Source organism: Acipenser ruthenus, chromosome 30 (genome assembly GCF_902713425.1).
Source record: "Acipenser ruthenus chromosome 30, fAciRut3.2 maternal haplotype, whole genome shotgun sequence".
Taxonomy (NCBI): domain Eukaryota; kingdom Metazoa; phylum Chordata; class Actinopteri; order Acipenseriformes; family Acipenseridae; genus Acipenser; species Acipenser ruthenus.
Window position 1 is genome coordinate 9,597,249 of NC_081218.1, and position 26,626 is coordinate 9,623,874.

At 44.5% G+C, this 26,626-nt stretch overlaps 1 protein-coding gene across 1 annotated transcript; it reads right to left on the reverse strand.

Moving 5' to 3' along the window:
* Nucleotides 1-648: 648 nt before the first annotated feature.
* LOC117397056 (golgin subfamily B member 1-like) lies at nt 649-26,121 on the reverse strand. Its single transcript, XM_059004545.1, has 17 exons — nt 25,969-26,121; nt 25,771-25,873; nt 25,056-25,348; nt 24,408-24,519; nt 23,815-24,004; nt 23,306-23,452; nt 22,960-23,050; nt 22,284-22,379; nt 21,963-22,177; nt 21,482-21,530; nt 21,162-21,280; nt 5,557-20,801; nt 4,762-4,843; nt 4,261-4,375; nt 3,562-3,663; nt 3,031-3,107; nt 649-1,412 (listed from the first exon to the last, which is right to left on the reverse strand). The coding sequence occupies exons 1-17, from the start codon at nt 26,119-26,121 to the stop codon at nt 1,310-1,312; spliced, it is 17,292 nt and encodes a 5,763-aa protein (XP_058860528.1). The 3' UTR covers nt 649-1,309.
* Between the last annotated feature and the right edge of the window lie 505 nt (nt 26,122-26,626).

The window sequence follows — 26,626 nt, forward strand, 5'->3', positions numbered from 1 at the left end:
GTCATTCATTATTTAATTTTTGTTACTTTCACCTCCCATATTCTTTGATGGATCATCGTGTATTGTTGTATATTCTTTGAACAGCAGATGATTTAAATATGTGTGTTTTGTGCTGAATTTGTTTTTATTCCAATGACTCAGTTTCCAGACAAGCTAATAACACCTTGACTTGCACTATACCATGACGTCAATGATGCACGCAACTGCACAGGGCTGCACAGGGCTGCACACGGCTGCATAGAGCTGCACAGGGCTGCACAGGGCTGCATAGAGCTGCACAGGACTGCACAGGGCTGCATAGAGCTATACAGGGCTGCACAGAGCTACACAGGGCTGCACAGGGCTGCATAGAGCTGCACAGGGCTGCACAGGGCTGCTCGGTAACACAGTAAAATAGGAGGCACATTTTTACACAGAGAATTGTGAGGGTCTGGAACCAACTCCCCAGTAATGTTGTTGAAGCTGACACCCTGGGATCCTTCAAGAAGCTGCTTGATGAGATTCTGGGATCAGTAAGCTACTAACAACCAAACGAGCAAGATGGGCCAAATGATCTCCTCTCGTTTGTAAACTTTCTTATGTTCTTATGTAAAGGGAGCTTGTAGGTTAACAGCTGGGTACTTCATTAAATCGTCATTAAAGTCAATCTAGGTTCAGAAAGACATTGAGCATTTTATTGTATAGATACAGATATAAAGCACAGATATAACTGTCTGCTAATGTACAGTATGTATTTAAGCAGCTCTTTTGCAGTGTATAAAAGAAATACATTGGGACGCATTTACAGTTTTATAGTCAATTTATAGAATCTATAAATAGCATAAAGGCTGCCATGTTTGCCAGTGCTGTCGATGAGTCTCCAGATGGGGAAGTCATTGTGCAATACGTGTTGGGTGGGGTGTTGTATCAGACTCTCTGTATGGTGTTTGTAACTAACTGCAATGCAATTAGTATCACTTTAAACAAAGTGCTTACCCTCATTCATTGGTAACATTTGAGTTAAGGGATCCGTTATAAGTGGCATATGAATATCGTAATCATGTATATTATAACTATCCTTATGTTAGAGCAATATATTGCAAAAGTGTAATGCAATTCACATTTATGATTTCTAATCACAATCTATAATTCTTAATAACATTCTAGATTATATATTGTATATTGGATATAAGCGCTGGTAACGAATCTCTAAATTAAAGTGTCACCCCTTCTTTTTCCGTCACCCAACCCCTGGACCCCTGGATAGAGAAAGAGCTCCCATTGTTAATAAATCCATTCATTGTGACGATCGAAGTTCTCGTCAGTGAGTCTAACAGCAGCCTGACTTCTTCTTGGGCTGGGTTTCTTGTAACTCCACCCTCTTCTTCTCACTGTCGCTCCCCGTCAAGCCCTCCTCCTGCTCCTTCAGCTGCCTGGAAAAGCAAAACAGGACGTTGCTTTATTATAACTAGGGCTGGACTGATTTCAGTGTACCCACTGACGTGTAATATGTACTCCCTGTGAAACTTCTGTTACACTGCATAAGGAACCTGGCAGCCGGTTTGGTTCGCTTCCGCCTGGTAAATGATTGAACTCACACAGTTTAAAATGTCTTCAATGAAAAAGACACCAGCTGCATCAAAGATGGGAAATATTTCTGCTAAAGTCCATTTCACATGTCTGTTGTTATTTTTTAATATATTTATGTTTCTATTTTGTTTGATAATTCGCTGATAGTGAAAATAGAATGTCTTTAAAAGGTGGACATAAAAAATGAAGGTAACACTTTATATTGCGTGGAATAAATTAATATTAAATAGATATGCAATTGCAAATAAAATTAATGTTAAATTAGTATTTAATAGATATGTAATTGCATATTAAATTAATGTTAAATTAGTATTTAATAGATATGCAGTTGCATATTAAATTAATGTTAAATTAGTATTTAATAGATATGCAGTTGCATATTAAATTAATGTTAAATTAGTATTTAATAGATATGCAATTGCATATTAAATTAATGTTAAATTAATATTAAATAGATATGCAATTGCATATTAAATTAATGTTAAATTAATATTAAATAGATATGCAATTGCATATTAAATTTACGTTCAATTATTTCTTGTTACTTTCCATTAACATTTAAGTCAGATTAACTGTATTTTCAATTATAAACATGTAAACAGTGGGAAATGATTACATATTTTCAAGGGTAACAAAAGGTAATATAAATGGACGTGCTATGCAATTACGTTTTCAATCGACATTTGGTTAACAAGAAACCAGCTATTGCATATTTATTAAATATGAATTTAACATGAATTTAATACGCAATTGCATATCTATTTAATATTAATTTATGCCACGAAATATAAAGCGTTACCAAAATGAAATATTCTACAATTTTGCATTTATATTGAAATACCTATTTTTAGACAGTGAAAAAAAAATACATCCCTAAATGTAACTTCCAATAACGGCAATGGAGTCAGCAATGGACCTGATTTCCAGGTAGATCATGCCATTCCTATTATAAATGAAGAGGATAAGTAAGTATTAAACACATGATAACACCCATTCATATTAGCGACCCTGGTTCGTGATGCATTCTCATTGAATCAATCCATGTATACTTTGTGTTCGTTACTAAGCAGCTACTAATACGAAATGGTTGTCATCGACTTAGTTTTTGTATTTCTCAGCAGTTACATTGTAATTAATGGAACTTGAAATAAAGCAGTACCCAAAACAGGCCTTGTGCTCCTGGTTATACTATCTCTACTGGGGCTGCGTTGAGTATTGCACCCACTAGCATCCCTTAGAAAAGTGTATCCTGCTAAATCTGCACAATAACCTTACCGTTCATACCGTGCATATACTGGTGCTTTACCAGAGGTACCTGGGGGTTTACAAAGCTCTAGCATACTCCCCAGTGATGTGCCATGCTTGCCTGTCAGTGCTTTACCTCGCTTTCACTGCAGAGTAACCCTGGACCAGGCACTGGCAGCACGTGTTCTATGTGCAGGATCCCTGTGTGAGGCTCACCTGGCTAAGTTGATCATGGATTCAGTGACGTTGTATCCAGAGGCTGCACTGCACTCATGGAACCGGATTCTGTTCTCCTGTAAATTAAAGAGACTGTTCAGCATGTGTTATGTGTTATCATATTATATGCACACATCCAGATCTGCACAGCTATGCAGGGGGTAATAAGAGTGCATGTTATGACAGGATAACCATTATAAAATTATAGCCGTGTGAAGATGTATTCGTCTCGCTATCTACTTACCAAGCTTTGAAAAAATCAGCCCCCTGAATGCAGAACTGGGTTGGATCCCATTTCTAAACGCTGTTTAAGAACTGGTATTCTTTCTTAAAGGTTGACAGCACCCAGCGTTGATAAGAACAGAGGAAAACAAGAACATTTTATAAACTAGAGCAGACCGTGCAGCTCATCAGTGCTGGTCCAGTTCCTAGCAGCGGGTTGATCTCAGAACCTTGTTAGTGAGTCCCAGTGGTTCAGCATCAGCAGCATGGCTGGGTAACCCACTGATGCGTTCGAGTGAGCTGACTTACCTGTGCGAGCCGCTCTCCCTCGTGTGTGGGGACCGCTCTCCTCACATTGCTGTCGCTCTTGTTCCCCAACAGCACGACTACCACCTCATCGCCCGCCCCTTCCTAAAAACAGGACCCATCAAACACAGGGCACACTTTAGTCTCCGAGCTTCACAAACACTATGAGCACGTGTCCGTGGTAAAAAGAAACATTTAAATCCCAATTAAACGTAGGGATGCAACGCTTAATCATCTATCATTGATCACCATGTTGTTTATTGTTATTCTGAAAACCTAGTTATTGATTGATAGTTTTTTGTGAAGAGTCTTCTGATTAATAAAGTGCTCTCAATGCATTGATCCTTATCAGTATTAACGGTGGGATTTTCCATTAGGGAATTGCTTTGCTGATTGCACACCTCCTGTACCAATGCTGTTTTCAGTGCACACGTTTTTCATTTTCATTTTTCCTGTACTGTGCCCCAATTGCTGGTTCCTGACTCCTCCACTGCTACACCTTACCTGAGTAACGAGAAACCAACTAATGGAATCAATAAAGACAAAAAAGAATGTTTCCTGAAAGTAATAGTGCCGTAAAATCCATCAACTTACCGTAAGTAAAACTGAAGTAAGCTGCTGCCATCTGGTGTCTGTTATTAGTATTACATAAGTCTGTAACACCTACTGCAAGTATTTTTAAATGGCACTGAAAGGTCTCACCTGTATGCAGGTCAGCCAGTAGCGCACTGCTGTGAAGCTCTGTGCAGAGGTGATGTCATACATCACTACGACCCCGTCAGCCTTCCGGAACACCTGCTTTGTGATGCTGTGGTACCTGGAAAAGACACACATTACATCTGTATAGAAAAACACACTGTGGAAGAGGCTAGTCTTTCTTATTACCTTATCTAAATCTAGCGCTATTCCCACCTTTGCAAGGCTAATGTCTAACCAGTATACGCACATCCCTCTTGCTGGGAACATTGAGAGATCCTTCACACTTTACCACTTGGGGTGGAGTCCTCATCACACTGTCATTTAAATATAGGAATCAAAACCTATTTCAACATCAAAGACATTGAAAAGGACTTCTGGTCGAAATGTTTGTCATTTCATTTCTCAAGTTGTTTTTGAGTAATTCTAAATCCACACAGTGTGTAATAGTCATGGGTGAGCTACGATACAGAGTGAGAGATTTGGAATGGAGGTTGACCGACTCACCTCTCCTGTCCGGCAGTGTCCCAGAGCTGAAGGACAAACCGTCTGTCACCGATGAGCAGAGTGTGTGTGCAGCTGTCCAAACCTGCCACAGTGATGAATGGATTAGTACCAGCATTGCAAGCCACAGGGAATCAGTGCACTTCAGAACAGATGTGTAATGCTTGTGTTAAGTTTTGTAGATGTATGCAAAGCTTTTTTTCCTTTGTAATACTTGATTATTGTTCACATGTATTTTGTCTGGCATGCTGTCTGCATGAAAGCTGTATGATAGTAAGTGCTTGTTGTGGCCTGGACCCCTTTGTAAGCAAGGTGCAAACACAGGGTTTGGTTTGTACTGTACTGTAATACAAAAATACAATATATTTTTGTCACCAAACCGCCTGGTTAAAGTGTCATTCATTTCCTTTCCACAAGCTCCCCAAATAGGCCAGTGGTGAGAACAGTGTCCTGCAATGCAGAACAAGACAGGGGTTTCACACCTCCAGCTCTCATTCACACGCTCTATAATGTGAGCAACCCTGGTCCTGCATTGCCTTTCCACTCCAGGTTTAACAGTTATGAAGTGGTTTAATTATTATATGTTTTCAAATGTTGTTTGCATTGCTTTGTATGGGGAAAATATGGCATCCTCATATTATGTCATCATGCATTTGCATCTTCCATATGTCCCCATATGAGGTTGTCATGAATGAAAGGGTCAAGGACATGGCTGGCACAAAGACCTGGGGCTGAGGTGTCGATGTTGGCTGCTCCTGCCATACACAGTGCACCGTTTTGAATGGTGTTGATACCTACCCACTGTGGCGCAGTGGTCGGAGCGGAACTCCCCGTCTTTGAGGCGCTTGATGAAGGATGTCTTTCCGACGCTGCTGTCCCCCACCAGCAGCACGTTGTACAGATGATCTGGGGCTGTCTGCGCTCCTGGGGGGAGACAGGCATGATCACCGTGCTCATCTCTGTCATCACCACTGAGGGGCGCTGTGTCTCCCTGCCCTCGCCCCTCCTGTCCCTTTCCTCTCCTCGGTGTCCCCTTTTCCTGCTTGTTTGCTTTGAAGTCCGTTCTTAACACTTCCCCTTTCTGTATAATTTCTTTGACTCCCTCACTTGGTAGTATTACACCCCCTTCTGAATGGTCTTGCATTGCTTCTTCCCTCTGTATAAATCCACTTTCCTTCTCCTTTTCTTTGACATTTGTTTCCTCCCTTAGTTTCTCTTCTTTTTGTTCATTTTCTTTCACTTCCTCCCTTAGCCCCTCCCCTTCAGGTTTACTTTCTCTCACTTCCTCCATTAGTACCTCCCCTTCATGCGTCTTATTTCTTATTTCCACTTCCTGGTCTGTTGGTCTCTCCTTCTCCTCTAGATATTCCCAGCCCTGTTCCTGTTCTATGGGTTCCTCCTCCTTAGACATCACTCCCATTTCTTCCTCCCTTGATATCCAACCTTCTTGTTCTATTCCTAGTTTTTCACCATTTTGTTCTTTTACTCTTGGTCTCTCTGTTTCCTCGCTTAGCTGGGTTTCCTTCACTTCCCTCACTACCTCTCCTTCCTGTACTGCTGGTTCCTGTTCTTTTTCTGGGTTTACATCTTCTCTATCCACTATTTCCATGTCCTCTCCGCTTGCTATCTCCTCCCCTTCACTGGGTATCCCAAACTCTTGATCTATTTGCCCTTCTTCTCCACCCTGTTCTTTTCCCCTGGATTGTTCCTCCTCTTCACTCAATCTCCTTTCCTCTTCCTCTCCTTCCTCCTCATTCTCCCGTTCCTCTGAGTGCACCTCCCCTTCCTGCTCCCTTTCCTCAATTTGTATTTCCTCTTTAGTTCCTACGACTTCCTCACTGGCTACCTCCCCTCTATTTTTCTTATCTCTGATTTCCTCTTCCTCCCCTTCCTGTTTTGTTTGGCCATCTAGCTCTCCTAGTTCTTCCCTGTCCTGTTCTTTTTCTCCAGTTTCACCCGCCTTATGCACAAATTCCTTTTCCTCTTCCCTTGGTTGGATTTCATCTTCCTGCGCCAGCATGCTGTGCTTCGTATTACTTTGTGTTTCCTCTGCCTGTGTCACTTGTTCTACTGCTTCACTTGTTACCTCTTCCTGTTGATTTTCACTGACTCTCTCATCTTCATGTTTCATTTCTTTAACTTCCTCTCTCAATATGGGTCCCTTTTGTTGTAATTCCTCAAATAATTCCTCTTCCTCTTTGCATTCTTTGACTTCTGACCCTAATATTTCACCTTCTAGTTCTGCTTGTTTCTCGATCTCTGTTTGCTCCTCGCCATTCCTGTCTTCCTTGATCAGGAGTTTCGATTTGATTTCCCCTACCTCACTCAGAACCTCCCCTCCCTGTTCCCTCTCACTTAATTCCTCACTTTTACTTGGTATTTCTGCTGCCTGTGCCCCTCGTTCTACCACTTCACTTCTTTCCTCTTCCTGTTGATTTTCATTGACCTCCTCCCTTAGTTCCTCCCCTCCATGCTGCTTTTCACTGACTCCCTCGTGTCCATGCTCTGGTTCTTTAATTTCTTTAGTTAGGGGCTTTCTTTCCTGTTTTGTTTCACTGACTTCCTCTCTTAAGACCATCCCTTCCTGTTCAATTGGTTTAATTTCCTCATGCAATACCTCCTTTAACTGAAGAGTGACTTCCTCCCTTGGTATTTCCCCTTCCTCCTCTATCAGTACCTCCCTCTCCTCTTCTGTTTCTGTGATTTCCTCCATTAGTATTTCCCCTTCCTGTTTATTTTCCTCCCCCTCCTCCTCCATCAGTACATCCCTTTCCTCTTCTCTTTCTGTGATTTCCTCCATTAGTATTTCTCTTTGCTGTTTCTTCAGCTCATCCTCCTCCCTCAGTACCTCCCCTTCCTTTTCTGTTGGGCTCTCCTTCTCCTCTAGATATTCCCAACCCTGTTCCTGTTCTATGGGTTCCTCTTCTTTAGACATCACTCCCACTTCTTCCCTTGATATCCAACCTTCTTGTTCTATTCCTAGTTTTTCACCATTGTGTTCTTTTACTCTTGGTCTCTCTGTTTCCTCGCTTAGTTGGGTTTCCTTCACTTTCCTCACTACCTCTCCTTCCTGTACTGCTGGTTCCTGTTCTTTTTCTGGGTTTTCATCTTCTCTAGCCACTATTTCCACATCCTCTCCCCTTGCTATCTTCTCCCCTTCATTGGGTATCCCAAACTCCTGATCTATTTGCCTTTCTTCTTCTCCTCCCTGTTCTTTTCCCCAGGATTCTTCTTCCTCATTGCTCAATCTCCTTTCCTCTTCCTCTCCTTGCTCCTCATTCTTCTCTTCCTCTGAGTGCACCTCCCCTCCCTGCTCCCTTTGTCTTTCTTGCTCTCCTAGTTCTTCCCATACCTCATCCATTTCTGCGGGTTCCTCTTTCTGAGACACCAATTCATTTTCCTCTGCCTCTGGTTTGATTTCCTCTTCCTCCCCTGATACACTGCCTCCCTGTTCTTTTTGCCCTTCATCTCCTAGTTCTTCATTCTGTTCCTTTTCCCTGGCTCGTTCTTCCTCTTTGCTTAGTTCCTCTACCCCTCTTGGTTCCTCCCCTTCTGTATTTTCATTGACTCCCTCTATTTCTATTTCCGCTTCTTGTTTGAGTTCTCCCTGCTCCTGTTCCTGCTCTGTTTGTTTTCCTTGATCTCTTAGTCCTTCTTGTTCATGTTTTGTTTCTTTGGCGTCCTCTCTCAATATGTGTACCTTTTGTTGTAATTCCTCATATAATACCTCTTCCTCTTCCTCCTTGCATTCTTTGACTTCTGACCCTAATATTTCACCTTCTGGTTCTGCTTGTTTCTTGTTCTCTGTTTGCTCCTCCCAATTACTGTCTTCCTCGATCAGGATTTTCAATTTGATGTTGCCTACCTCACTCAGAACATCCGCTCCCTGTTTCCTTTCACTTAATTCCTCACTTTTACTTGGTATTTCTGCTGCCTGTGCCCCTCGTTCTACCACTTCACTTCTTTCCTCTTCCTGTTGATTTTCATTGACCTCCTCCCTTAGTTCCTCCCTTCCATGTTGCTTTTCACTGACTCCCTCGTGTCCATGCTCTGGTTCTTTGATTTCTTTTGTCAGGCGCTTTCCTTCCTGTTTTGTTTCACTGACTTCCTCTCTTAAGACTATCCCTTCCTGTTCAATTGTTTTAACTTCCTCATGAAATACCTCCTTTAACTGAAGAGTGACTTCCTCCCTTGGTATTTCCCCTTCCTCCTCCATCAGTACCTCCCTTTCCTCTTCTCTTTCTGTGATTTCCTCCATTAGTATTTCTCTTTCCTGTTTCTTCAGCTCATCCTCCTCCCTCAGTACCTCCCCTTCATGTTCTGTTGGTCTCTCCTCCTCTAGATGTTCCCAGCCCTGTTCCTGTTCTATGGGTTCCTCCTCCTTAGACATCACTCCCACTTCATCCTCCTTTGATATCCAACCTTCTTGTTCTATTCCTAGTTTTTCACCATTTTGTTCTTTTACTTTTGGTCTCTCTGTTTCCTCGCTTAGCTGGGTTTCCTTCACTTCCCTCACTACCTCTCCTTCCTGTACTGCTGGTTCCTGTTCTTTTTCTGGGTTTACATCTTCTCTATCCACTATTTCCATGTCTTCTCCCCTTGCTATCTTCTCCCCTTCACTGGGTATCCCAAACTCCTGATCTATTTGCCATTCTTCTCCACCCTGTTCTTTTCCCCTGGATTCTTGCTCCTCTTCATCTTCACTCAATCTCCTTTCCTCTTCCTCTCCTTGCTCCTCATTCTCCAGTTCCTCTGAGTGCACCTCCCCTCCCTGCTCCCTTTGTCTTTCTTGCTCTCTTACTTCTTCCCAGCCCTCTATCATTTCTATGGGTTCCTCTTTCTGAGACACCAGTTCATTTTTCTCTTCCTCCTCTGATACACTGCTTCCCTGTTCTTTTTGCCCTTCATCTCCTAGTTCTTCAGTCTGTTCCTTTTCCCTGGCTCGTTCTTCCTGTTTGCTTAGTTCCTCTACCCCTCTTGGTTCCTCCCCTTCTTTTGTATTTTCATTGACTTCTTCAATTTGTATTTCCTCTTCTATTTTGAGTTCTCCCTGCTCCTGTTCCTGCTCTGTTTGTCTTTCTTGTCCTTCTGCTTCTGCTTGTCCCTCGTTCTCTGTTTGCTCCTCGCCATTCCTGTCTTCCTTGATCAGGAGTTTCGATTTGATTTCCCCTACCTCACTCAGAACCTCCGCTCCCTGTTCCCTCTCACTTAATTCCTCACTTTTACTTGGTATTTCCGCTGCCTGTGCCCCTCGTTCTACCACTTCGCTTATTTCCTCTTCCTGTTGATTTTCATTGACCTCCTCCCTTAGTTCCTCCCCTCCATGTTGCTTTTCACTGACTCCCTCGTGTCCATGCTCTGGTTCTTTAATTTCCTTTGTTAGGGGCTTTCCTTCCTGTTTTGTTTCACTGACTTCCTCTCTTAAGACCATCCCTTCCTGTTCAATTGTTTTGATTTCCTCATGCAATACCTCCTTTAACTGAAGAGTGACTTCCTCCCTTGGTACTTCCTCTTTCTGTTTCCTTTTATCCCCCTCCTCCATCAGTACCTCCCTCTCCTCTTCTGTTTCTGTGATTTCCTCCATTAGTATTTCCCCTTCCTGTTTATTTTCCTCACCCTCCTCCTCCATCAGTACCTCCCTTTCCTGTTCTCTTTCTGTGATTTCCTCCATTAGTATTTCCCCTTCCAGTTTCTTTAGCTGCCCCTCCTCCTCCCTCAGTGCCTCCCCTTCCTTTTCTGTTGGGCTCTCCTTCTCCTCTAGATATTCCCAACCCTTTTCCTGTTCTATGGGTTCCTCTTCTTTAGACATCACTCCCACTTCTTCCCTTGATATCCAACCTTCTTGTTCTATTCCTAGTTTTTCACCATTGTGTTCTTTTACTCTTGGTCTCTCTGTTTCCTCACTCAGTTGGATTTCCTTCAATTCCCTTACTACTTCTCCTTCCTGTACTTCTGCATCCTGTTCTTTTTCTGTGTTTTCATCTTCTCTGTCCACTATTTCCATGCCGTCTCCCCTTGCTATCTTCTCACCTTCACTGGGTATTCCAAAATCTATTTGCCCTTCTTCACCCTGTTCTTTTCCCCTGGGTTGTTCTTCCTCTTCACTCAATCTCCTGTCCTCTTCCTCTCCTTGCTCCTCATTCTTCTCTTCCTCTGCGTGCACCTCCCCTCCCTGCTCCCTTTGTCTTTCTTGCTCTCCTAGTTCTTCCCATACCTCATCCATTTCTGCGGGTTCCTCTTTCTGAGACACCAATTCATTTTCGTCTGCCTCTGGTTTGATTTCCTCTTCCTCCCCTGATACACTGCCTCCCTGTTCTTTTTGCCCTTCATCTCCTAGTTCTTCAGTCTGTTCCTTTTCCTTGGCTCGCGCTTCCTCTTTGCTTAGTTCCTCTACCCCTCTTAGTTCTTCCCCTTCTTTTGTATTTTCATTGACTTCCTCAATTTGTATTTCGTCTTCTATTTTGAATTCTTCCTGCTCCTGTTCCTGCTCTGTTTGTCTTCCTTGTCCTTCTGGTTCTGCTTGTCCCTCGTTCTCTGTTTGCTCCTCACCATTCCTGTCTTCCTTGATCAGGAGTTTTGATTTGATTTCCCCTACCTCACTCAGAACCTCCCCTCCCTGTTCCCTCTCACTTAATTCCTCACTTTTACTTGGCATTTCAGCTGCCTGTGCCCCTCGTTCTACCACTTCACTTCTTTCCTCTTCCTGTTGATTTTCATTGACCTCCTCCCTTAGTTCCTCCCCTCCATGTTGCTTTTCACTGACTCCCTCGTGTCCATGCTCTGGTTCTTTAATTTCCTTTGTTAGGGGCTTTCCTTCCTGTTTTGTTTCACTGACTTCCTCTCTTAAGACCATCCCTTCCTGTTCAATTGTTTTGATTTCCTCATGCAATACCTCCTTTAACTGAAGAGTGACTTCCTCCCTTGGTACTTCCACTTTCTGTTTCCTTTTATCCCCCTCCTCCATCAGTACCTCCCTCTCCTCTTCTGTTTCTGTGATTTCCTCCATTAGTATTTCCCCTTCCTGTTTATTTTCCTCACCCTCCTCCTCCATCAGTACCTCCCTTTCCTGTTCTCTTTCTGTGATTTCCTCCATTAGTATTTCCCCTTCCAGTTTCTTTAGCTGCCCCTCCTCCTCCCTCAGTACCTCCCCTTCCTTTTCTGTTGGGCTCTCCTTCTCCTCTAGATATTCCCAACCCTTTTCCTGTTCTATGGGTTCCTCTTCTTTAGACATCACTCCCACTTCTTCCCTTGATATCCAACCTTCTTGTTCTATTCCTAGTTTTTCACCATTGTGTTCTTTTACTCTTGGTCTCTCTGTTTCCTCACTCAGTTGGATTTCCTTCAATTCCCTTACTACTTCTCCTTCCTGTACTTCTGCATCCTGTTCTTTTTCTGTGTTTTCATCTTCTCTGTCCACTATTTCCATGCCGTCTCCCCTTGCTATCTTCTCACCTTCACTGGGTATTCCAAAATCTATTTGCCCTTCTTCACCCTGTTCTTTTCCCCTGGGTTGTTCTTCCTCTTCACTCAATCTCCTGTCCTCTTCCTCTCCTTGCTCCTCATTCTTCTCTTCCTCTGAGTGCACCTCCCCTCCCTGCTCCCTTTGTCTTTCTTGCTCTCCTAGTTCTTCCCATACCTCATCCATTTCTGCGGGTTCCTCTTTCTGAGACACCAATTCATTTTCGTCTGCCTCTGGTTTGATTTCCTCTTCCTCCCCTGATACACTGCCTCCCTGTTCTTTTTGCCCTTCATCTCCTAGTTCTTCAGTCTGTTCCTTTTCCTTGGCTCGCGCTTCCTCTTTGCTTAGTTCCTCTACCCCTCTTAGTTCTTCCCCTTCTTTTGTATTTTCATTGACTTCCTCAATTTGTATTTCGTCTTCTATTTTGAATTCTTCCTGCTCCTGTTCCTGCTCTGTTTGTCTTCCTTGTCCTTCTGGTTCTGCTTGTCCCTCGTTCTCTGTTTGCTCCTCCACATTCCTGTCTTCCTTGATCAGGAGTTTTGATTTGATTTCCCCTACCTCACTCAGAACCTCCCCTCCCTGTTCCCTCTCACTTAATTCCTCACTTTTACTTGGCATTTCAGCTGCCTGTGCCCCTCGTTCTACCACTTCACTTCTTTCCTCTTCCTGTTGATTTTCATTGACCTCCTCCCTTAGTTCCTCCCCTCCATGTTGCTTTTCACTGACTCCCTCGTGTCCATGCTCTGGTTCTTTAATTTCTTTTGTTAGGGGCTTTCCTTCCTGTTTTGTTTCACTGACTTCCTCTCTTAAGACCACCCCCTCCTGTTCAATTATTTTAACTTCCTCATGCAATACATCCTTTAACTGAAGAGTGACTTCCACCCTTGGTATTTCCCCTTCGTCCTCCATCAGTACCTCCCTTTCCTCTTCTCTTTCTGTGATTTCCTCCATTAGTATTTCCCCTTCCTGTTTATTTTCCTCCCCTTCCTCCTCCATCAGTACCTCCTTTTCCGCTTTTCTTTCTGTGATTTCCTCCATTAGTATTTCCCCTTCCTGTTTCTTTAGCTCCCCCTCCTCCTCCCTCAGTACCTCCCCTTCCTGTTCTGTTGGTCTCTCTTTCTCCTCTAGATATTCCCAACCCTGTTCCCGTTCTATGGGTTCCTCTTCCTTAGACATCACTCCCAGTTCTTCCTCCCTTGATATCCAACCTTCTTGTTCTATTCCTAGTTTTTCACCATTTTGTTCCTCGGTCAGTTGGATTTCCTTAACTTCCCTAACTACCTCTCCTTCCTGTACTGCTGCATCATGTTCTTTTTCTTGGTTTTCATTTTCTCTGTCCACTATTTCCATGCCGTCTCCCCTTGCTATCTTCTCACCTTCACTGGGTATCCCAAACTCCTGATCTATTTGCCCTTCTCCATCTTGTTCTTTTCCCCTGGGTTGTTCTTCCTCTTCACTCAATCTCCTTTCCTCTTCCTCTCCTTGCTCCTCATTCTCATGTTCCTCTGAGTGCACCTCCTCTCCCTGCTCCCTTTGTCTTTCTTGCTCTCTTACTTCTTCCCAGTCCTCTATCATTTCTATGGGTTCCTCTTTCTGAAACACCAATTCATTTTCCTCTTCCTCCCCTGATACACTGCCTCCCTGTTCTTTTTGCCCTTCATCTCCTAGTTCTTCAGTCTGTTTATTTTCCTTGACTCGCTCTTCCTCTTTGCTTAGTTCCTCTACCCCTCTTAGTTCCTCCCCTTCTTTTGTATTTTCATTGACTTCTTCAATTTGTATTTCCTCTTCTATTTTGAGTTCTCCCTGCTCCTGTTCCTGCTCTGTTTGTCTTTCTTGTCCTTCTGGTTCTGCTTGTTCCTCGTTCTCTGTTTGCTCCTCCACATTCCTGTCTTCCTTAATCAGGAGTTTCGATTTGATTTCCCCTACCTCACTCAGAACCTCTCCTCCCTGTTCCCTCTCACTTAATTCCTCACTTTTACTTGGCATTTCCGCTGCTCGTGCCCCTTGTTGTACCACTTCGCTTATTTCCTCTTCCTGTTGATTTTCATTGGTCTCCTCCCTTACTTCCTCCCCTCCATGTTGCTTTTCACTGACTCCCTCGTGTCCATGCTCTGGTTCTTTCATTTCTTTTGTTAGGGGCTTTCCTTCCTCTTTTGTTTCACTGACTTCCTCTCTTAAGACTATCCCTTCCTGTTCAATTGTTTTAACTTCCTCATGCAATACCTCCTTTAACTGAAGAGTGACTTCCACACTTGGTATTTCCCCTTCCTCCTCCATCAGCACCTCCCTTTCCTCTTCTCTTTCTGTGATTTCCTCCATTAGTATTTCTCTTTCCTGTTTCTTCAGCTCATCCTCCTCCCTCAGTACCTCCCCTTCATGTTCTGTTGGTCTCTCCTCCTCTAGATGTTCCCAGCCCTGTTCCTGTTCTATGGGTTCCTCTTCTTTAGACATCACTCCCACTTCTTCCCTTGATATCCAACCTTCTTGTTCTATTCCTAGTTTTTCACCATTGTGTTCTTTTACTCTTGGTCTCTCTGTTTCCTCGCTTAGCTGGGTTTCCTTCACTTCCCTCACTACCTCTCCTTCCTGTACTGCTGTATCATGTTCTTTTTCTGGGTTTTCATCTTCTCTATCCACTATTTCCATGTCTTCTCCCCTTGCTATCTTCTCCCCTTCACTGGGTATCCCAAACTCCTGATCTATTTGCCCTTCTTCTCCACCCTGTTCTTTTCCCCTGGATTCTTGCTCCTCTTCATCTTCACTCAATCTCCTTTCCTCTTCCTCTCCTTGCTCCTCATTCTCCAGTTCCTCTGAGTGCACCTCCCCTCCCTGCTCCCTTTGTCTTTCTTGCTCTCTTACTTCTTCCCAGCCCTCTATTATTTCTATGGGTTCCTCTTTCTGAGACACCAATTCATTTTCCTCTTCCTCCCCTGATACGCTGCCTCCCTGTTCTTTTTGCCCTTCATCTCCTAGTTCTTCAGTCTGTTCCTTTTCCTTGGCTCGTTCTTCCTCTTTGCTTAGTTCCTCTACCCCTCTTGGTTCCTCCCCTTCTTTTGTATTTTCATTGACTCCCTCTATTTCTATTTCCGCTTCTTGTTTGAGTTCTCCCTGCTCCTGTTCCTGCTCTGTTTGTTTTCCTTGATCTCTTAGTCCTTCTTGTTCATGTTTTGTTTCTTTGGCTTCCTCTCTCAATATGTGTACCTTTTGTTGTAATTCCTCATATAATACCTCTTCCTCTTCCTCTTTGCATTCTTTGACTTCTGACCCTAATATTTCACCTTCTGGTTCTGCTTGTTTCTTGTTCTCTGTTTGCTCCTCCCAATTACTTTCTTCCTCGATCAGGAATTTCAATTTGATGTTGCCTACCTCACTCAGAACATCCGCTCCCTGTTTCCTTTCACTTAATTCCTCACTTTTACTTAGTATTTCCGCTGCCTGTGCCCCTCGTTCTACCACTTCACTTCTTTCCTCTTCCTGTTGATTTTCATTGACCTCCTCCCTTAGTTCCTCCCTTTCATGTTGCTTTTCACTGACTCCCTCGTGTCCACGCTCTGGTTCTTTAATTTCTTTTGTTAGGCGCTTTCCTTCCTGTTTTGTTTCACTGATTTCCTCTCTTAAGACTATCCCTTCCTGTTCAATTGGTTTAACTTCCTCATGCAATACCTCCTTTAACTGAAGAGTGACTTCCTCCCTTGGTATTTCCCCTTCCTCCTCCATCAGTACCTCACTTTCCTCTTCTCTTTCTGTAATTTCCTCCATTAGTATTTCCACTTCCTGTTTATTTTCCTCCCCTTCCTCCTCCATCAGCACCTCCCTTTCCTCTTCTCTTTCTGTGATTTCCTCCATTAGTATTTCTCTTTCCTGTTTCTTCAGCTCATCCTCCTCACTCAGTACCTCCCCTTCATGTTCTGTTGGTCTCTCCTCCTCTAGATGTTCCCAGCCCTGTTCCTGTTCTATGGGTTCCTCTTCTTTAGACATCACTCCCACTTCTTCCCTTGATATCCAACCTTCTTGTTCTATTCCTAGTTTTTCACCATTGTGTTCTTTTACTCTTGGTCTCTCTGTTTCCTCGCTTAGCTGGGTTTCCTTCACTTCCCTCACTACCTCTCCTTCCTGTACTGCTGGTTCCTGTTCTTTTTCTGGGTTTACATCTTCTCTATCCACTATTTCCATGTCTTCTCCCCTTGCTATCTTCTCCCATTCACTGGGTATCCCAAACTCCTGATCTATTTGCCATTCTTCTCCACCCTGTTCTTTTCCCCTGGATTCTTGCTCCTCTTCATCTTCACTCAATCTCCTGTCCTCTTCCTCTCCTTGCTCCTCATTCTCCAGTTCCTCTGAGTGCACCTCCCCTCCCTGCTCCCTTTGTCTTTCTTGCTCTCTTACTTCTTCCCTGCCCTCTATCATTTCTATGGGTTCCTCTTTCTGAGACACCAGTTCGTTTTTCTCTTCCTCCTCTGATACACTGCTTCCCTGTTCTTTTTGCCCTTCATCTCCTAGTTCTTCATTCTGTTCCTTTTCCCTGGCTCGTTCTTCCTGTTTGCTTAGTTCCTCTACCCCTCTTAGTTCTTCCCCTTCTTTTGTATTTTCATTGACTTCCTCAATTTGTATTTCCTCTTCTATTTTGAGTTCTCCCTGTTCCTGTTCCTGCTCTGTTTGTCTTTCTTGTCCTTCTGCTTCTGCTTGTCCCTCGTTCTCTGTTTGCTCCTCGCCATTCCTGTCTTCCTTGATCAGGAGTTTTGATTTGATTTCCCCTACCTCACTCAGAACCTCCCCTCCCTGTTCCCTCTCACTTAATTCCTCACTTTTACTTGGTATTTCCGCTGCCTGTGCCCCTCGTTCTACCACTTCACTTCTTTCCTCTTCCTGTTGATTTTCATTGACCTCCTCCCTTAGTTCCTCCCCTCCATGTTGCTTTTCACTGACTCCCTCGTGTCCATGCTCTGGTTCTTTAATTTCTTTTGTTAGGGGCTTTCCTTCCTCTTTTGTTTCACTGACTTCCTCTCTTAAGACCACCCCCTCCTGTTCAATTATTTTAACTTCCTCATGCAATACCTCCTTTAACTGAAGAGTGACTTCCACCCTTGGTATTTCCCCTTCCTCCTCTATCAGTACCTCCCTTTCCTCTTCTCTTTCTGTGATTTCCTCCATTAGTATTTTTCTTTCCTGTTTCTTCAGCTCATCCTCCTCACTCAGTACTTCCCCTTCATGTTCTGTTGGTCTCTCCTCCTCTAGATGTTCCCAGCCCTGTTCCTGTTCTATGGGTTCCTCCTCCTTAGACATCACTCCCACTTCATCCTCCTTTGATATCCAACCTTCTTGTTCTATTCCTAGTTTTTCACCATTTTGTTCTTTTACTTTTGGTCTCTCTGTTTCCTCGCTTAGCTGGGTTTCCTTCACTTCCCTCACTACCTCTCCTTCCTGTACTGCTAGTTCCTGTTCTTTTTCTGGGTTTTCATCTCCTCTATCCACTATTTCCATGTCTTCTCTCCTTGCTATCTTCTCCCATTCACTGGGTATCCCAAACTCCTGATCTATTTGCCCTTCTTCTCCACCCTGTTCTTTTCCCCTGGATTCTTCTTCCACTTCCTCTCCACTCAATCTCCTTCCCTCTTCCTCTCCTTGCTCCTCATTCTCCAGTTCCTCTGAGTGCACCTCCCCTCCCTGCTCCCTTTGTCTTTCTTGCTCTCTTACTTCTTCCCAGCCCTCTATCATTTCTATGGGTTCCTCTTTCTGAGACACCAGTTCATTTTTCTCTTCCTCCTCTGATACACTGCTTCCCTGTTCTTTTTGCCCTTCATCTCCTAGTTCTTCATTCTGTTTCTTTTCCCTGGCTCGTTCTTCCTGTTTGCTTAGTTCCTCTACCCCTCTTGGTTCCTCCCCTTCTTTTGTATTTTCATTGACTCCCTCTATTTCTATTTCCGCTTCTTGTTTGAGTTCTCCCTGCTCCTGTTCCTGCTCTGTTTGTTTTCCTTGATCTCTTAGTCCTTCTTGTTCATGTTTTGTTTCTTTGGCGTCCTCTCTCAATATGTGTACCTTTTGTTGTAATTCCTCATATAATACCTCTTCCTCTTCCTCTTTGCATTCTTTGACTTCTGACCCTAATATTTCACCTTCTGGTTCTGCTTGTTTCTTGTTCTCTGTTTGCTCTTCCCAATTACTGTCTTCCTCGATCAGGATTTTCAATTTGATGTCGCCTACCTCACTCAGAACCTCCCCTCCCTGTTCCCTCTCACTTAATTCCTCACTTTTACTTGGTATTTCCGCTGCCTGTGCCCCTCGTTCTACCACTTCGCTTCTTTCCTCTTCCTGTTGATTTTCATTGATCTCCTCCCTTACTTCCTCCCCTCCATGTTGCTTTTCACTGACTCCCTCGTGTCCATGCTCTGGTTCTTTCATTTCTTTTGTTAGGGGCTTTCCTTCCTGTGTTGTTTCACAGACTTCCTCTCTTAAGACCAATCCTCCCAGTTCAATTGGTTTTACTTTCTCAGTTATTATGTCCTCTAACTGGTTCTTTTCTGCTTTATCCTCCCTTAGTAGTTCCTTTTCCTCCTCTCTTATTGTGACTTCCTCCCTTAGCACCTCCCTTTCCAGTGTTGATTCACTAACTCCCTCCCTTAAGACCACCCCTTCCTGTTCAGTTGGTTTAACTTCCTCATTCAATACCTCCTTTAACTGAAGAGTGACTTCCTCCCTTGGTATTTCCCCTTCCTCCTCCATCAGTACCTCCCTTTCCTCTTTTCTTTCTGTGATTTCCTCCATTAGTATTTCCCCTTCCTGTTTCTTTAGCTCCCCCTCCTCCTCCCTCAGTACCTCCCCTTCCTGTTCTGTTGGTCTCTCTTTCTCCTCTAGATATTCCCAACCCTGTTCCTGTTCTATGGGTTCCTCTTCCTTAGACATCACTCCCAGTTCTTCCTCCCTTGATATCCAACCTTCTTGTTCTATTCCTAGTTTTTCACTATTTTGTTCCTCGGTCAGTTGGATTTCCTTAACTTCCCTAACTACCTCTCCTACCTGTACTGCTACATCATGTTCTTTTTCTTGGTTTTCATTTTCTCTGTCCACTATTTCCATGCCGTCTCCCCTTGCTATCTTCTCCCCTTCACTGGGTATCCCAAACTCGTGATCTATTTGCCCTTCTTCACCCTGTTCTTTTCCCCTGGGTTGTTCTTCCTCTTCACTCAATCTCCTTTCCTCTTCCTCTCCTTGCTCCTCATTCTCATGTTCCTCTGAGTGCACCTCCCCTCCCTGCTCCCTTTGTCTTTCTTGCTCTCTTACTTCTTCCCAGCCCTCTATCATTTCTATGGGTTCCTCTTTGTGAGACACCAATTCATTTTCCTCTTCTTCCCCTGATACACTGCCTCCCTGTTTTTTTTGCCCTTCATCTCCTAGTTCTTCAGTCTGTTCATTTTCCTTGACTCGCTCTTCCTCTTTGCTTAGTTCCTCTACCCCTCTTAGTTCCTCCCCTTCTTTTGTATTTTCATTGACTTCTTCAATTTGTATTTCCTCTTCTATTTTGAGTTCTCCCTGCTCCTGTTCCTGCTCTGTTTGTCTTTCTTGTCCTTCTGGTTCTGCTTGTTCTTCGTTCTCTGTTTGCTCCTCCACATTCCTGTCTTCCTTAATCAGGAGTTTCGATTTGATTTCCCCTACCTCACTCAGAACCTCTCCTCCCTGTTCCCTCTCACTTAATTCCTCACTTTTACTTAGTATTGCTGCTCGTGCCCCTTGTTGTACCACTTCGCTTATTTCCTCTTCCTGTTGATTTTCATTGACCTCCTCCCTTAGTTCCTCCCCTCCATGTTGCTTTTCACTGACTCCCTCGTGTCCATGCTCTGGTTCTTTCATTTCTTTTGTTAGGGGCTTTCCTTCCTCTTTTGTTTCACTGACTTCCTCTCTTAAGACCATCCCCTCCTGTTCAATTGGTTTAACTTCCTCATGCAATACCTCCTTTAACTGAAGAGTGACTTCCTCACTCGGTACTTCCTCTTCCTGTTTCCTTTCCTCCCTCTCCTCTTCCCTCAGTACCTCCCTTTCCTCTTCTCTTTCTGTGATCTCCTCCCTTAGTATTTCTCCTTCCTGTTTCTTTAGCTCATTCTCTTCCCTAAGCACATCCCTTTCCTGTTCTTGTACTGTGACTTCCTCGCTTACTATTTCTTCTTTCTGTTGGTTTAGTTTCCTATCCTCCCTTTGTACCTCAGCTTCCTGTTTTGCATCCTCGACTTCCTCATTTTCTACCTCCCGACCTTGTTCTATCTGTTCAACACACATCCCTGCTTCCTGTTCCTCTCGTGTTAACTCATCCCTTCCTAACTCCCTTTCCCAGTCCTCATCTTTCTTTTCATCTTCTTTCCAGCCTTCCTGTCCATTTTCTCTCTCTGCATCTAGTTCCCCCTCCTGCTTCTTTCCTCCAGCTCCCTCTTCCTTACTCAGTATTTTCGTTCCCTCTTGCTCCCAGCTTCGTTCCTGTCCCAGCTTGCTGCACGTTGGTGTTATCAGGTCAGGAAGTGGGTCCTCCTCTATTGAAATCACTCTCCGGCGGGTCATGGCATTTGTATTAGTGGGCTCTTCATCTTTAGGTGGCGCACTGCCCAGTGGAAGAAAACACAACTTTAAACACCCAGTTCAACAATTCAACAAAGGCAAAATATGCATGTCTTTACAGTTAATACATTCATTACTCACACAAAGACTAGGTGACAATTTTAACATTGCAAGCTGGCAATCCAATAACTTTTGATAATATCTACTGTGAGGCATTATATCATAGAAATCTCTGATTCTGTTTTGTTCTGTTCTTATCCAAATTGTGGACTGGATAAGAACCATAACTCTTCATAACATAAACCAAACAAGGGATTCAAACCAAAGGTATAAAATACATTGCGAGGGTGACTGGGTGCAGGACAAGTTGAACGATCCAACCAACAGAAACATCCCCACTCACCCTGCAGAGAAGTCATCCTGGATGTAGCTGCCCAGCACTGATCCGGCTCTAATAAGTTCTGCTGGCTGAGAATTTTCTGTTTTCTTCTGTTCCGTTGCAGCTGCTTCTGTCTTAGTGACCTAGAACGGAAGATTATTGTCAAGTGATCATTCTACACACTTCAAAATATGGATCTCTAAATTCCACAACACTTCAGAGTCCTTTCCAGTAATGCCCATCCAGGTTGAAATATAAAATCAGATATGAAAACTTAATGACCAGGGGGCTTATGTCTTTAAGATGCTTGTTTCCCTTGTTCCTAAACAACACAAGTGAATTACCTCTGTGCCAGACGAGCGCTCAGGCTCTCCAGAAGTGTGTTCTGTGTCTCTGTGAAGAAAAACAAGTGGCAATACAGATTTATATTCAGACTCAGTTACAAAAGACTGGGGAATTATAATAAACATTGAAAATTATGTTTGAAACCTTGTTGAAAGATTCACTAAACATCTCATTTGAAGTAAACATATTATATGAAATACTATATAGTAATATAAGAAATCTACTAATAACAATAGTAATAATAGGTTGAGAGAGTATAAAGAGAAATTATATAAAGTTGGTATAAATGTATCCACTTGGAGGAAAAGAAGAGCTAAGTAGAGTTTGTAAATGCATCATTGGGTCAGTTTCTAAGCTTCTGCACCAGTGCAAAGTTCACAAAACCATTTAAAGAAATCTTTTTGGGAGGTTTAAACTTAGCCCTGCTGGTGCAGACAGAAGACACTTGTACAGGGCAGTGTCTCAGGCGGTGTCTCTTACTGTCTCCTCTCCCCCTGTGCTTGCTGCTGCTGCTGCTGCTGCTGTCTGTGCGCCTCGGAGCTGCGCATGTCCTGCAGCCGTGCGCGCGCCTCCTGCAGCTGCTCGCGGATGCCCTCTAGCTGCCCCTCCAGCTCACGGTTGGTCCTGCGCAGCGTCTCGTTCTCGGAGCAGGTTGCGTGCTGTCGGATGCGCAGCGTGTAGACGCTCTCCTCCAGCTGAAAGGGGCGAGGCAGAGACACGAGCAGCCAGGGGGTTAGGTCACAGTTAAGAACACCATTCCAGATGCTTCACCACAATAACTCCCACAATACCTGTCATTACCTCATTCTGAACCTCAACCAGATGCTGCACTTCATCAGTCTTCCTGTCCAGCTCCTTCTTCAGCTCCTTGCCCTGGGAGCGGGATTTCTTAAAGCTCTGTTGAAGGACAATAAGGAACGGGCAGGCATGCACAAGAAATCATTTTTAATTGACTTCACTTTTTCTACTTTACTTTTAGCATTTCAAGGTTATAAAAGTAGACACACATATCAATGAGAGGTCTTTGTCAAAGTTAAAGTTGACTGAAATTAACAGTGATCACTCAGAACGCCTCAAAAAAATGACACCTGAACAAAACCTAAGGGATTACTTACAATTAGCCTTACCGATAAGCCCTTTGAATTATAAAGAGTAACTGGAGGCATTAGGCAAACTGAACATGTGATTCTTTGAGTGAGTGCATTTAGCCTGAAGAAACCCAAAGCAAAGCATTTCCAGCAACACATTGGATTTGGAAGAAACCCCCAGTGTACCAGTTATTGGAGCACACTAATACTGATCCTGTATGATACCACAACGAATGACGCTTGTGATACTGTCACTATATAAAAGTACGACAGTGTTAACAGTATATGGTGCAGTTCTGCAATGGCAGCCTCATACTACTGCAGCTGCTACATGGCTATCAAGGATGATTCAGTGAGAGCGGGGAGGTGAGCTGTGGTCATGAACCTGCCTCTCTGTGCAGTCGTTCTTTCTCCCGGCTGATCTGCTGCTCCATCTCCTCATACAGCTGCCGCACCTCCAGGTTGTGCTCCACAATCCTCCTGTCACAAGAAGCACACCTAAAGTGAGCCAGCACACCCTGGACCATGTCTATCTGTCACAAGCAGAACATCACAGTGAGCCAGCACACCCTGGACCATGTCTATCTGTTACAAGCAGAACATCACAGTGAGCCAGCACACCCTGGACCATGTCTATCTGTTACAAGCAGCACACCACAGTGAGCCAGCACACCCTGGACCATGTCTATCTGTTGCAGTGAGGTTCTCCAGTGTGTACTTGTGTGAAGCACTCACCTCTGCAGAGTGAGCTCCAGGCCCTCTTTCTCCTCCCTGGCCTCGCGGATCTGAGAAGTCACCTTGGCCACAAACTCCTCCAGGTTTCCCAGGAGATGAGGTTCATTCTGCCGCAGCTCCGCCCACAGCTTCCAGATCTCCGACTGGCTGCCAAGACACAGAGACAGAGGAGAGACAGCCCGTTAGCACCACTGCCTGGGATAGCGATCAGAGAATCAGGCTTGGTCTGGGAACTGTGCTGTGGAACAGCACCACACTGCAGCAGCACAGAAGTGATTAATCTCAAAGTCGGAGGACTCACACACAACTAATAAAGAGGGTATTAAGAGCTCTAATGAAACCAGGAAGATCACAAAGGACATGCAATATGAGGAGGAAGGACACAGTCACATGCCGTAGTAACAAGTCCCAAGACTTGTTCTGTTCAAGAGATGTTCTCCCCTCCCACATAGAAACACCTCCTTGACCATCAGAGCCCCCCACCTCTCATACACCCCCCCCCCCCCGGCCTGGACTCGTACTCCTCTAGCAGGTTGCTGGCCCCCAGCTTGTCCATCAGGGCCAGGAAGTGCTGTTTCTCCTCGTCGTGGATTTCCTCTGGTAACACAATGCCCTGGGATTGGTAGAACAGGGGGGGCGGAGACACACTCTCTTCCTCCTCCCTCTGACTGGCTCTGCACTGGGCCGCCAGGAACTCTCCTAGACAGACAGACAGACAGACAGGCAGACAGACTCAATGGTTGTGCACATATTAAGATTATAAGTTGAATGCCTTTTGTCATTTTTTTCCTGGAATTCTTTGTTATATATATATATATATATATATATATATATATATATATATATATATATATATATATATATATATATATATATATCCATACTGTATACTGTATAGTTTATATATACTGTATTAATAGATCATTATTTAGGAGAGTGGTGTTTATTATTGTATCGCCCAATCCATGTGGTTTCTATTGTACTTTGACTATGTGCAATGCAGTCTGTTACACACATCTGGTATCCTGGGCTGGGCTGGGTACCACACTTACCCAGACCTCAGTGTCCCTGCCTCTGTGTGGAATGGAGCCCTCATACTCACTCAGCGCTGCAGAGAGATCCTCGCTGGTGATGTAGCCACTGCCCTCTCTGTCCAGCCGGTCAAACACCTGGTCCAGCTCCTCCAAGGTGAGAGGCAGATCCCCACACACCTCCTGGGAACAAATTGGGGAGACAAGTGAGCTAACACAATGACTCACCCAGGACTGGGCCACCAGGACTACAAGAACTTTTAAGACTGATTGAGATGTGCTGTTGTGGGTACTGCTGTTGTGTTTGTGATGATATTTGTACAGCCTTTTCTTCTTATTATAAAAAAACTGCAATATTGAAACCAGTGAATTAGTGAAGGGCTGCTTCCTATTCAGCCAAGTCTTGTACAGGTATGATTTACTAACGAATGGGTAATTAATAAAACGTGAAATAACGAGGTAGAGCTTCACCTACTCCCTCCCAGGGGTATACCAGAATAGGGGTACATGCTTGATGAGCCCCTGATCCAGGTTATGCAAATATCAATAACACATTTAAATAAATAATATTGTGGCACTGTAACAAGGCATGGAAGAGTAACCCGTATTCACGAACACTAACAGACACTCCCATGCTTTAGCTTTTCCTCTGGATCTGCAGCTCTGTGTTTTTGTCTTGCACCTCCAGACGGGTGTGGATTTCCCCCTGCTTGCAGTACCTGCATCTCTGCGCGGGTGATGATTCCCGTCCCTTCTCTGTCACTGCCCTGGAAGAGCTCCTGGATCTTGCGGAGTGCGTTGGTGGTCTCCTGGCCCTCCCGTCGCCCTCCCTGCCGGCCCCCGAGGTTCTGCAATCTTTTGGGGCCCCTGCGGCTGGAGCCTAGCTTTCTCTTTCTGTCTGTCACGGTGGAATCTTTATCCTTGGTGCTCTGGGGCTGGCAGAGCATTGGTGCTGGGGTGACCCTCTCCTCCTCCTTTACACTGGCACTGGGCTGGCCTGCCAGGAACTCCCCTGGGAAAGGGGAGAGGACACACATGAAAGCAGTGCGGTCGGAAGCTATGCTGCAAAGTGAAAACTCCTGTATACAATTAAAAAATGTGGGTGCATTGACAAAACAGTTGTTACACTGCACTTACACTTCTGTTACATTATTTAATGCATATTGCTAATATAGTGGTTCTATCCTCACAAACACAGAAACGTATGTCGTAAATATGAATAATTCACAAATACAGTGTAACTACAAGTAGTTAATGTGCCTGTAATCTGAAGAGCCTTCAATACCTCCATCGAGAAATGGTTTAGCATCTCCAGTTAGTGTTGTTTGCCCATCCACAGTGCAAATGAAATTAAAAATGAAGCTGAATGACGCCTTTACCCTCCACTTTCCCAGTTCATTTATTTATTTAAAGCATGATACCCCTGGTACTCACTCAGCCCTGAAGGAAGATCCTTGCTGGTGATGAAGCCACTCCCCTCCCAGCCCAGCCCCTGCTCCAGCTCCCCTACACTGACAGGAGGATCCACCAGCAGCTTCTATAAACAAAACAGGGCATCAGAACTGGGAACTGGGAGACAAGGCCAAAACAGACACGCACAGGACCGGACCCCCACGAGGAACAATAACCTACCTGACAACCCCCCTGTGTGCTAAAGCCTCTCTCCCCATGGACCTCCTGGATCTTGTGGAGATCACCAGGAGTCTCCTGGGCATTCTCTCCACTCTCCTCCATCACACCCTCCAGGGGCCCCTCTCCCCTCAGCCGGCCCTCAGGGTTCTGCATTCTTTGATGTCCCTTGCGGGTGGAGCCCAGCTTTCTCTTCCTGTGCACCATGGCATTCTCTTCATCCTCAGCTCCCCTGGGAGGCTCGGTGCTCTCAGGCTGGGAGAACATTGGTGCTGGGATGACCCTCTTCTCCTCCTCCTCCCCCTTCTTGTTCACACTGGGACAGGGCTGGACCTCCACAACATCAGTTTCCAACACCTGATCCAACTCATCCTTCTGAAAAGTAAAACAGGGTGTTAGACTGGGAGACAAGGCCAACACAGGCACTCTCAGGACTGGACCCCCATTGGGAACAATAACCTACCTGACTATTCCCCTGTATGGTGAAGTGTTTCTCCCCCTGGACCTCCTGAATCTTGTGGAAAGGATCAGGAGTCTCCAGGACCTTCTCTTCACTCTTCTCCATCACATCCTCCAGGGGTCCCTCTGCCTTCTGAAAGTAAAACAGGGTGTTAGAACTGTGAGACAAGACCAACACAGGCACTCTCAGGATTGGCCCCCA

Excerpts from the sequence above, each read along its gene's own strand:
- LOC117397056 (XM_059004545.1), bottom strand. The coding sequence starts at position 26,121 with ATGCAGAACCCTGAGGGCCGGCTGAGGGGAGAGGGGCCCCTGGAGGGT. Across the intron at positions 23,453-23,814 it reads CTAGAGGAGTACGAGTCCAG|CCAGTCGGAGATCTGGAAGC; the intron begins GCCGGGGGGGGG and ends GTGTCTTGGCAG. Across the intron at positions 23,051-23,305 it reads CTGGAGCTCACTCTGCAGAG|GAGGATTGTGGAGCACAACC; the intron begins GTGAGTGCTTCA and ends TTCTTGTGACAG.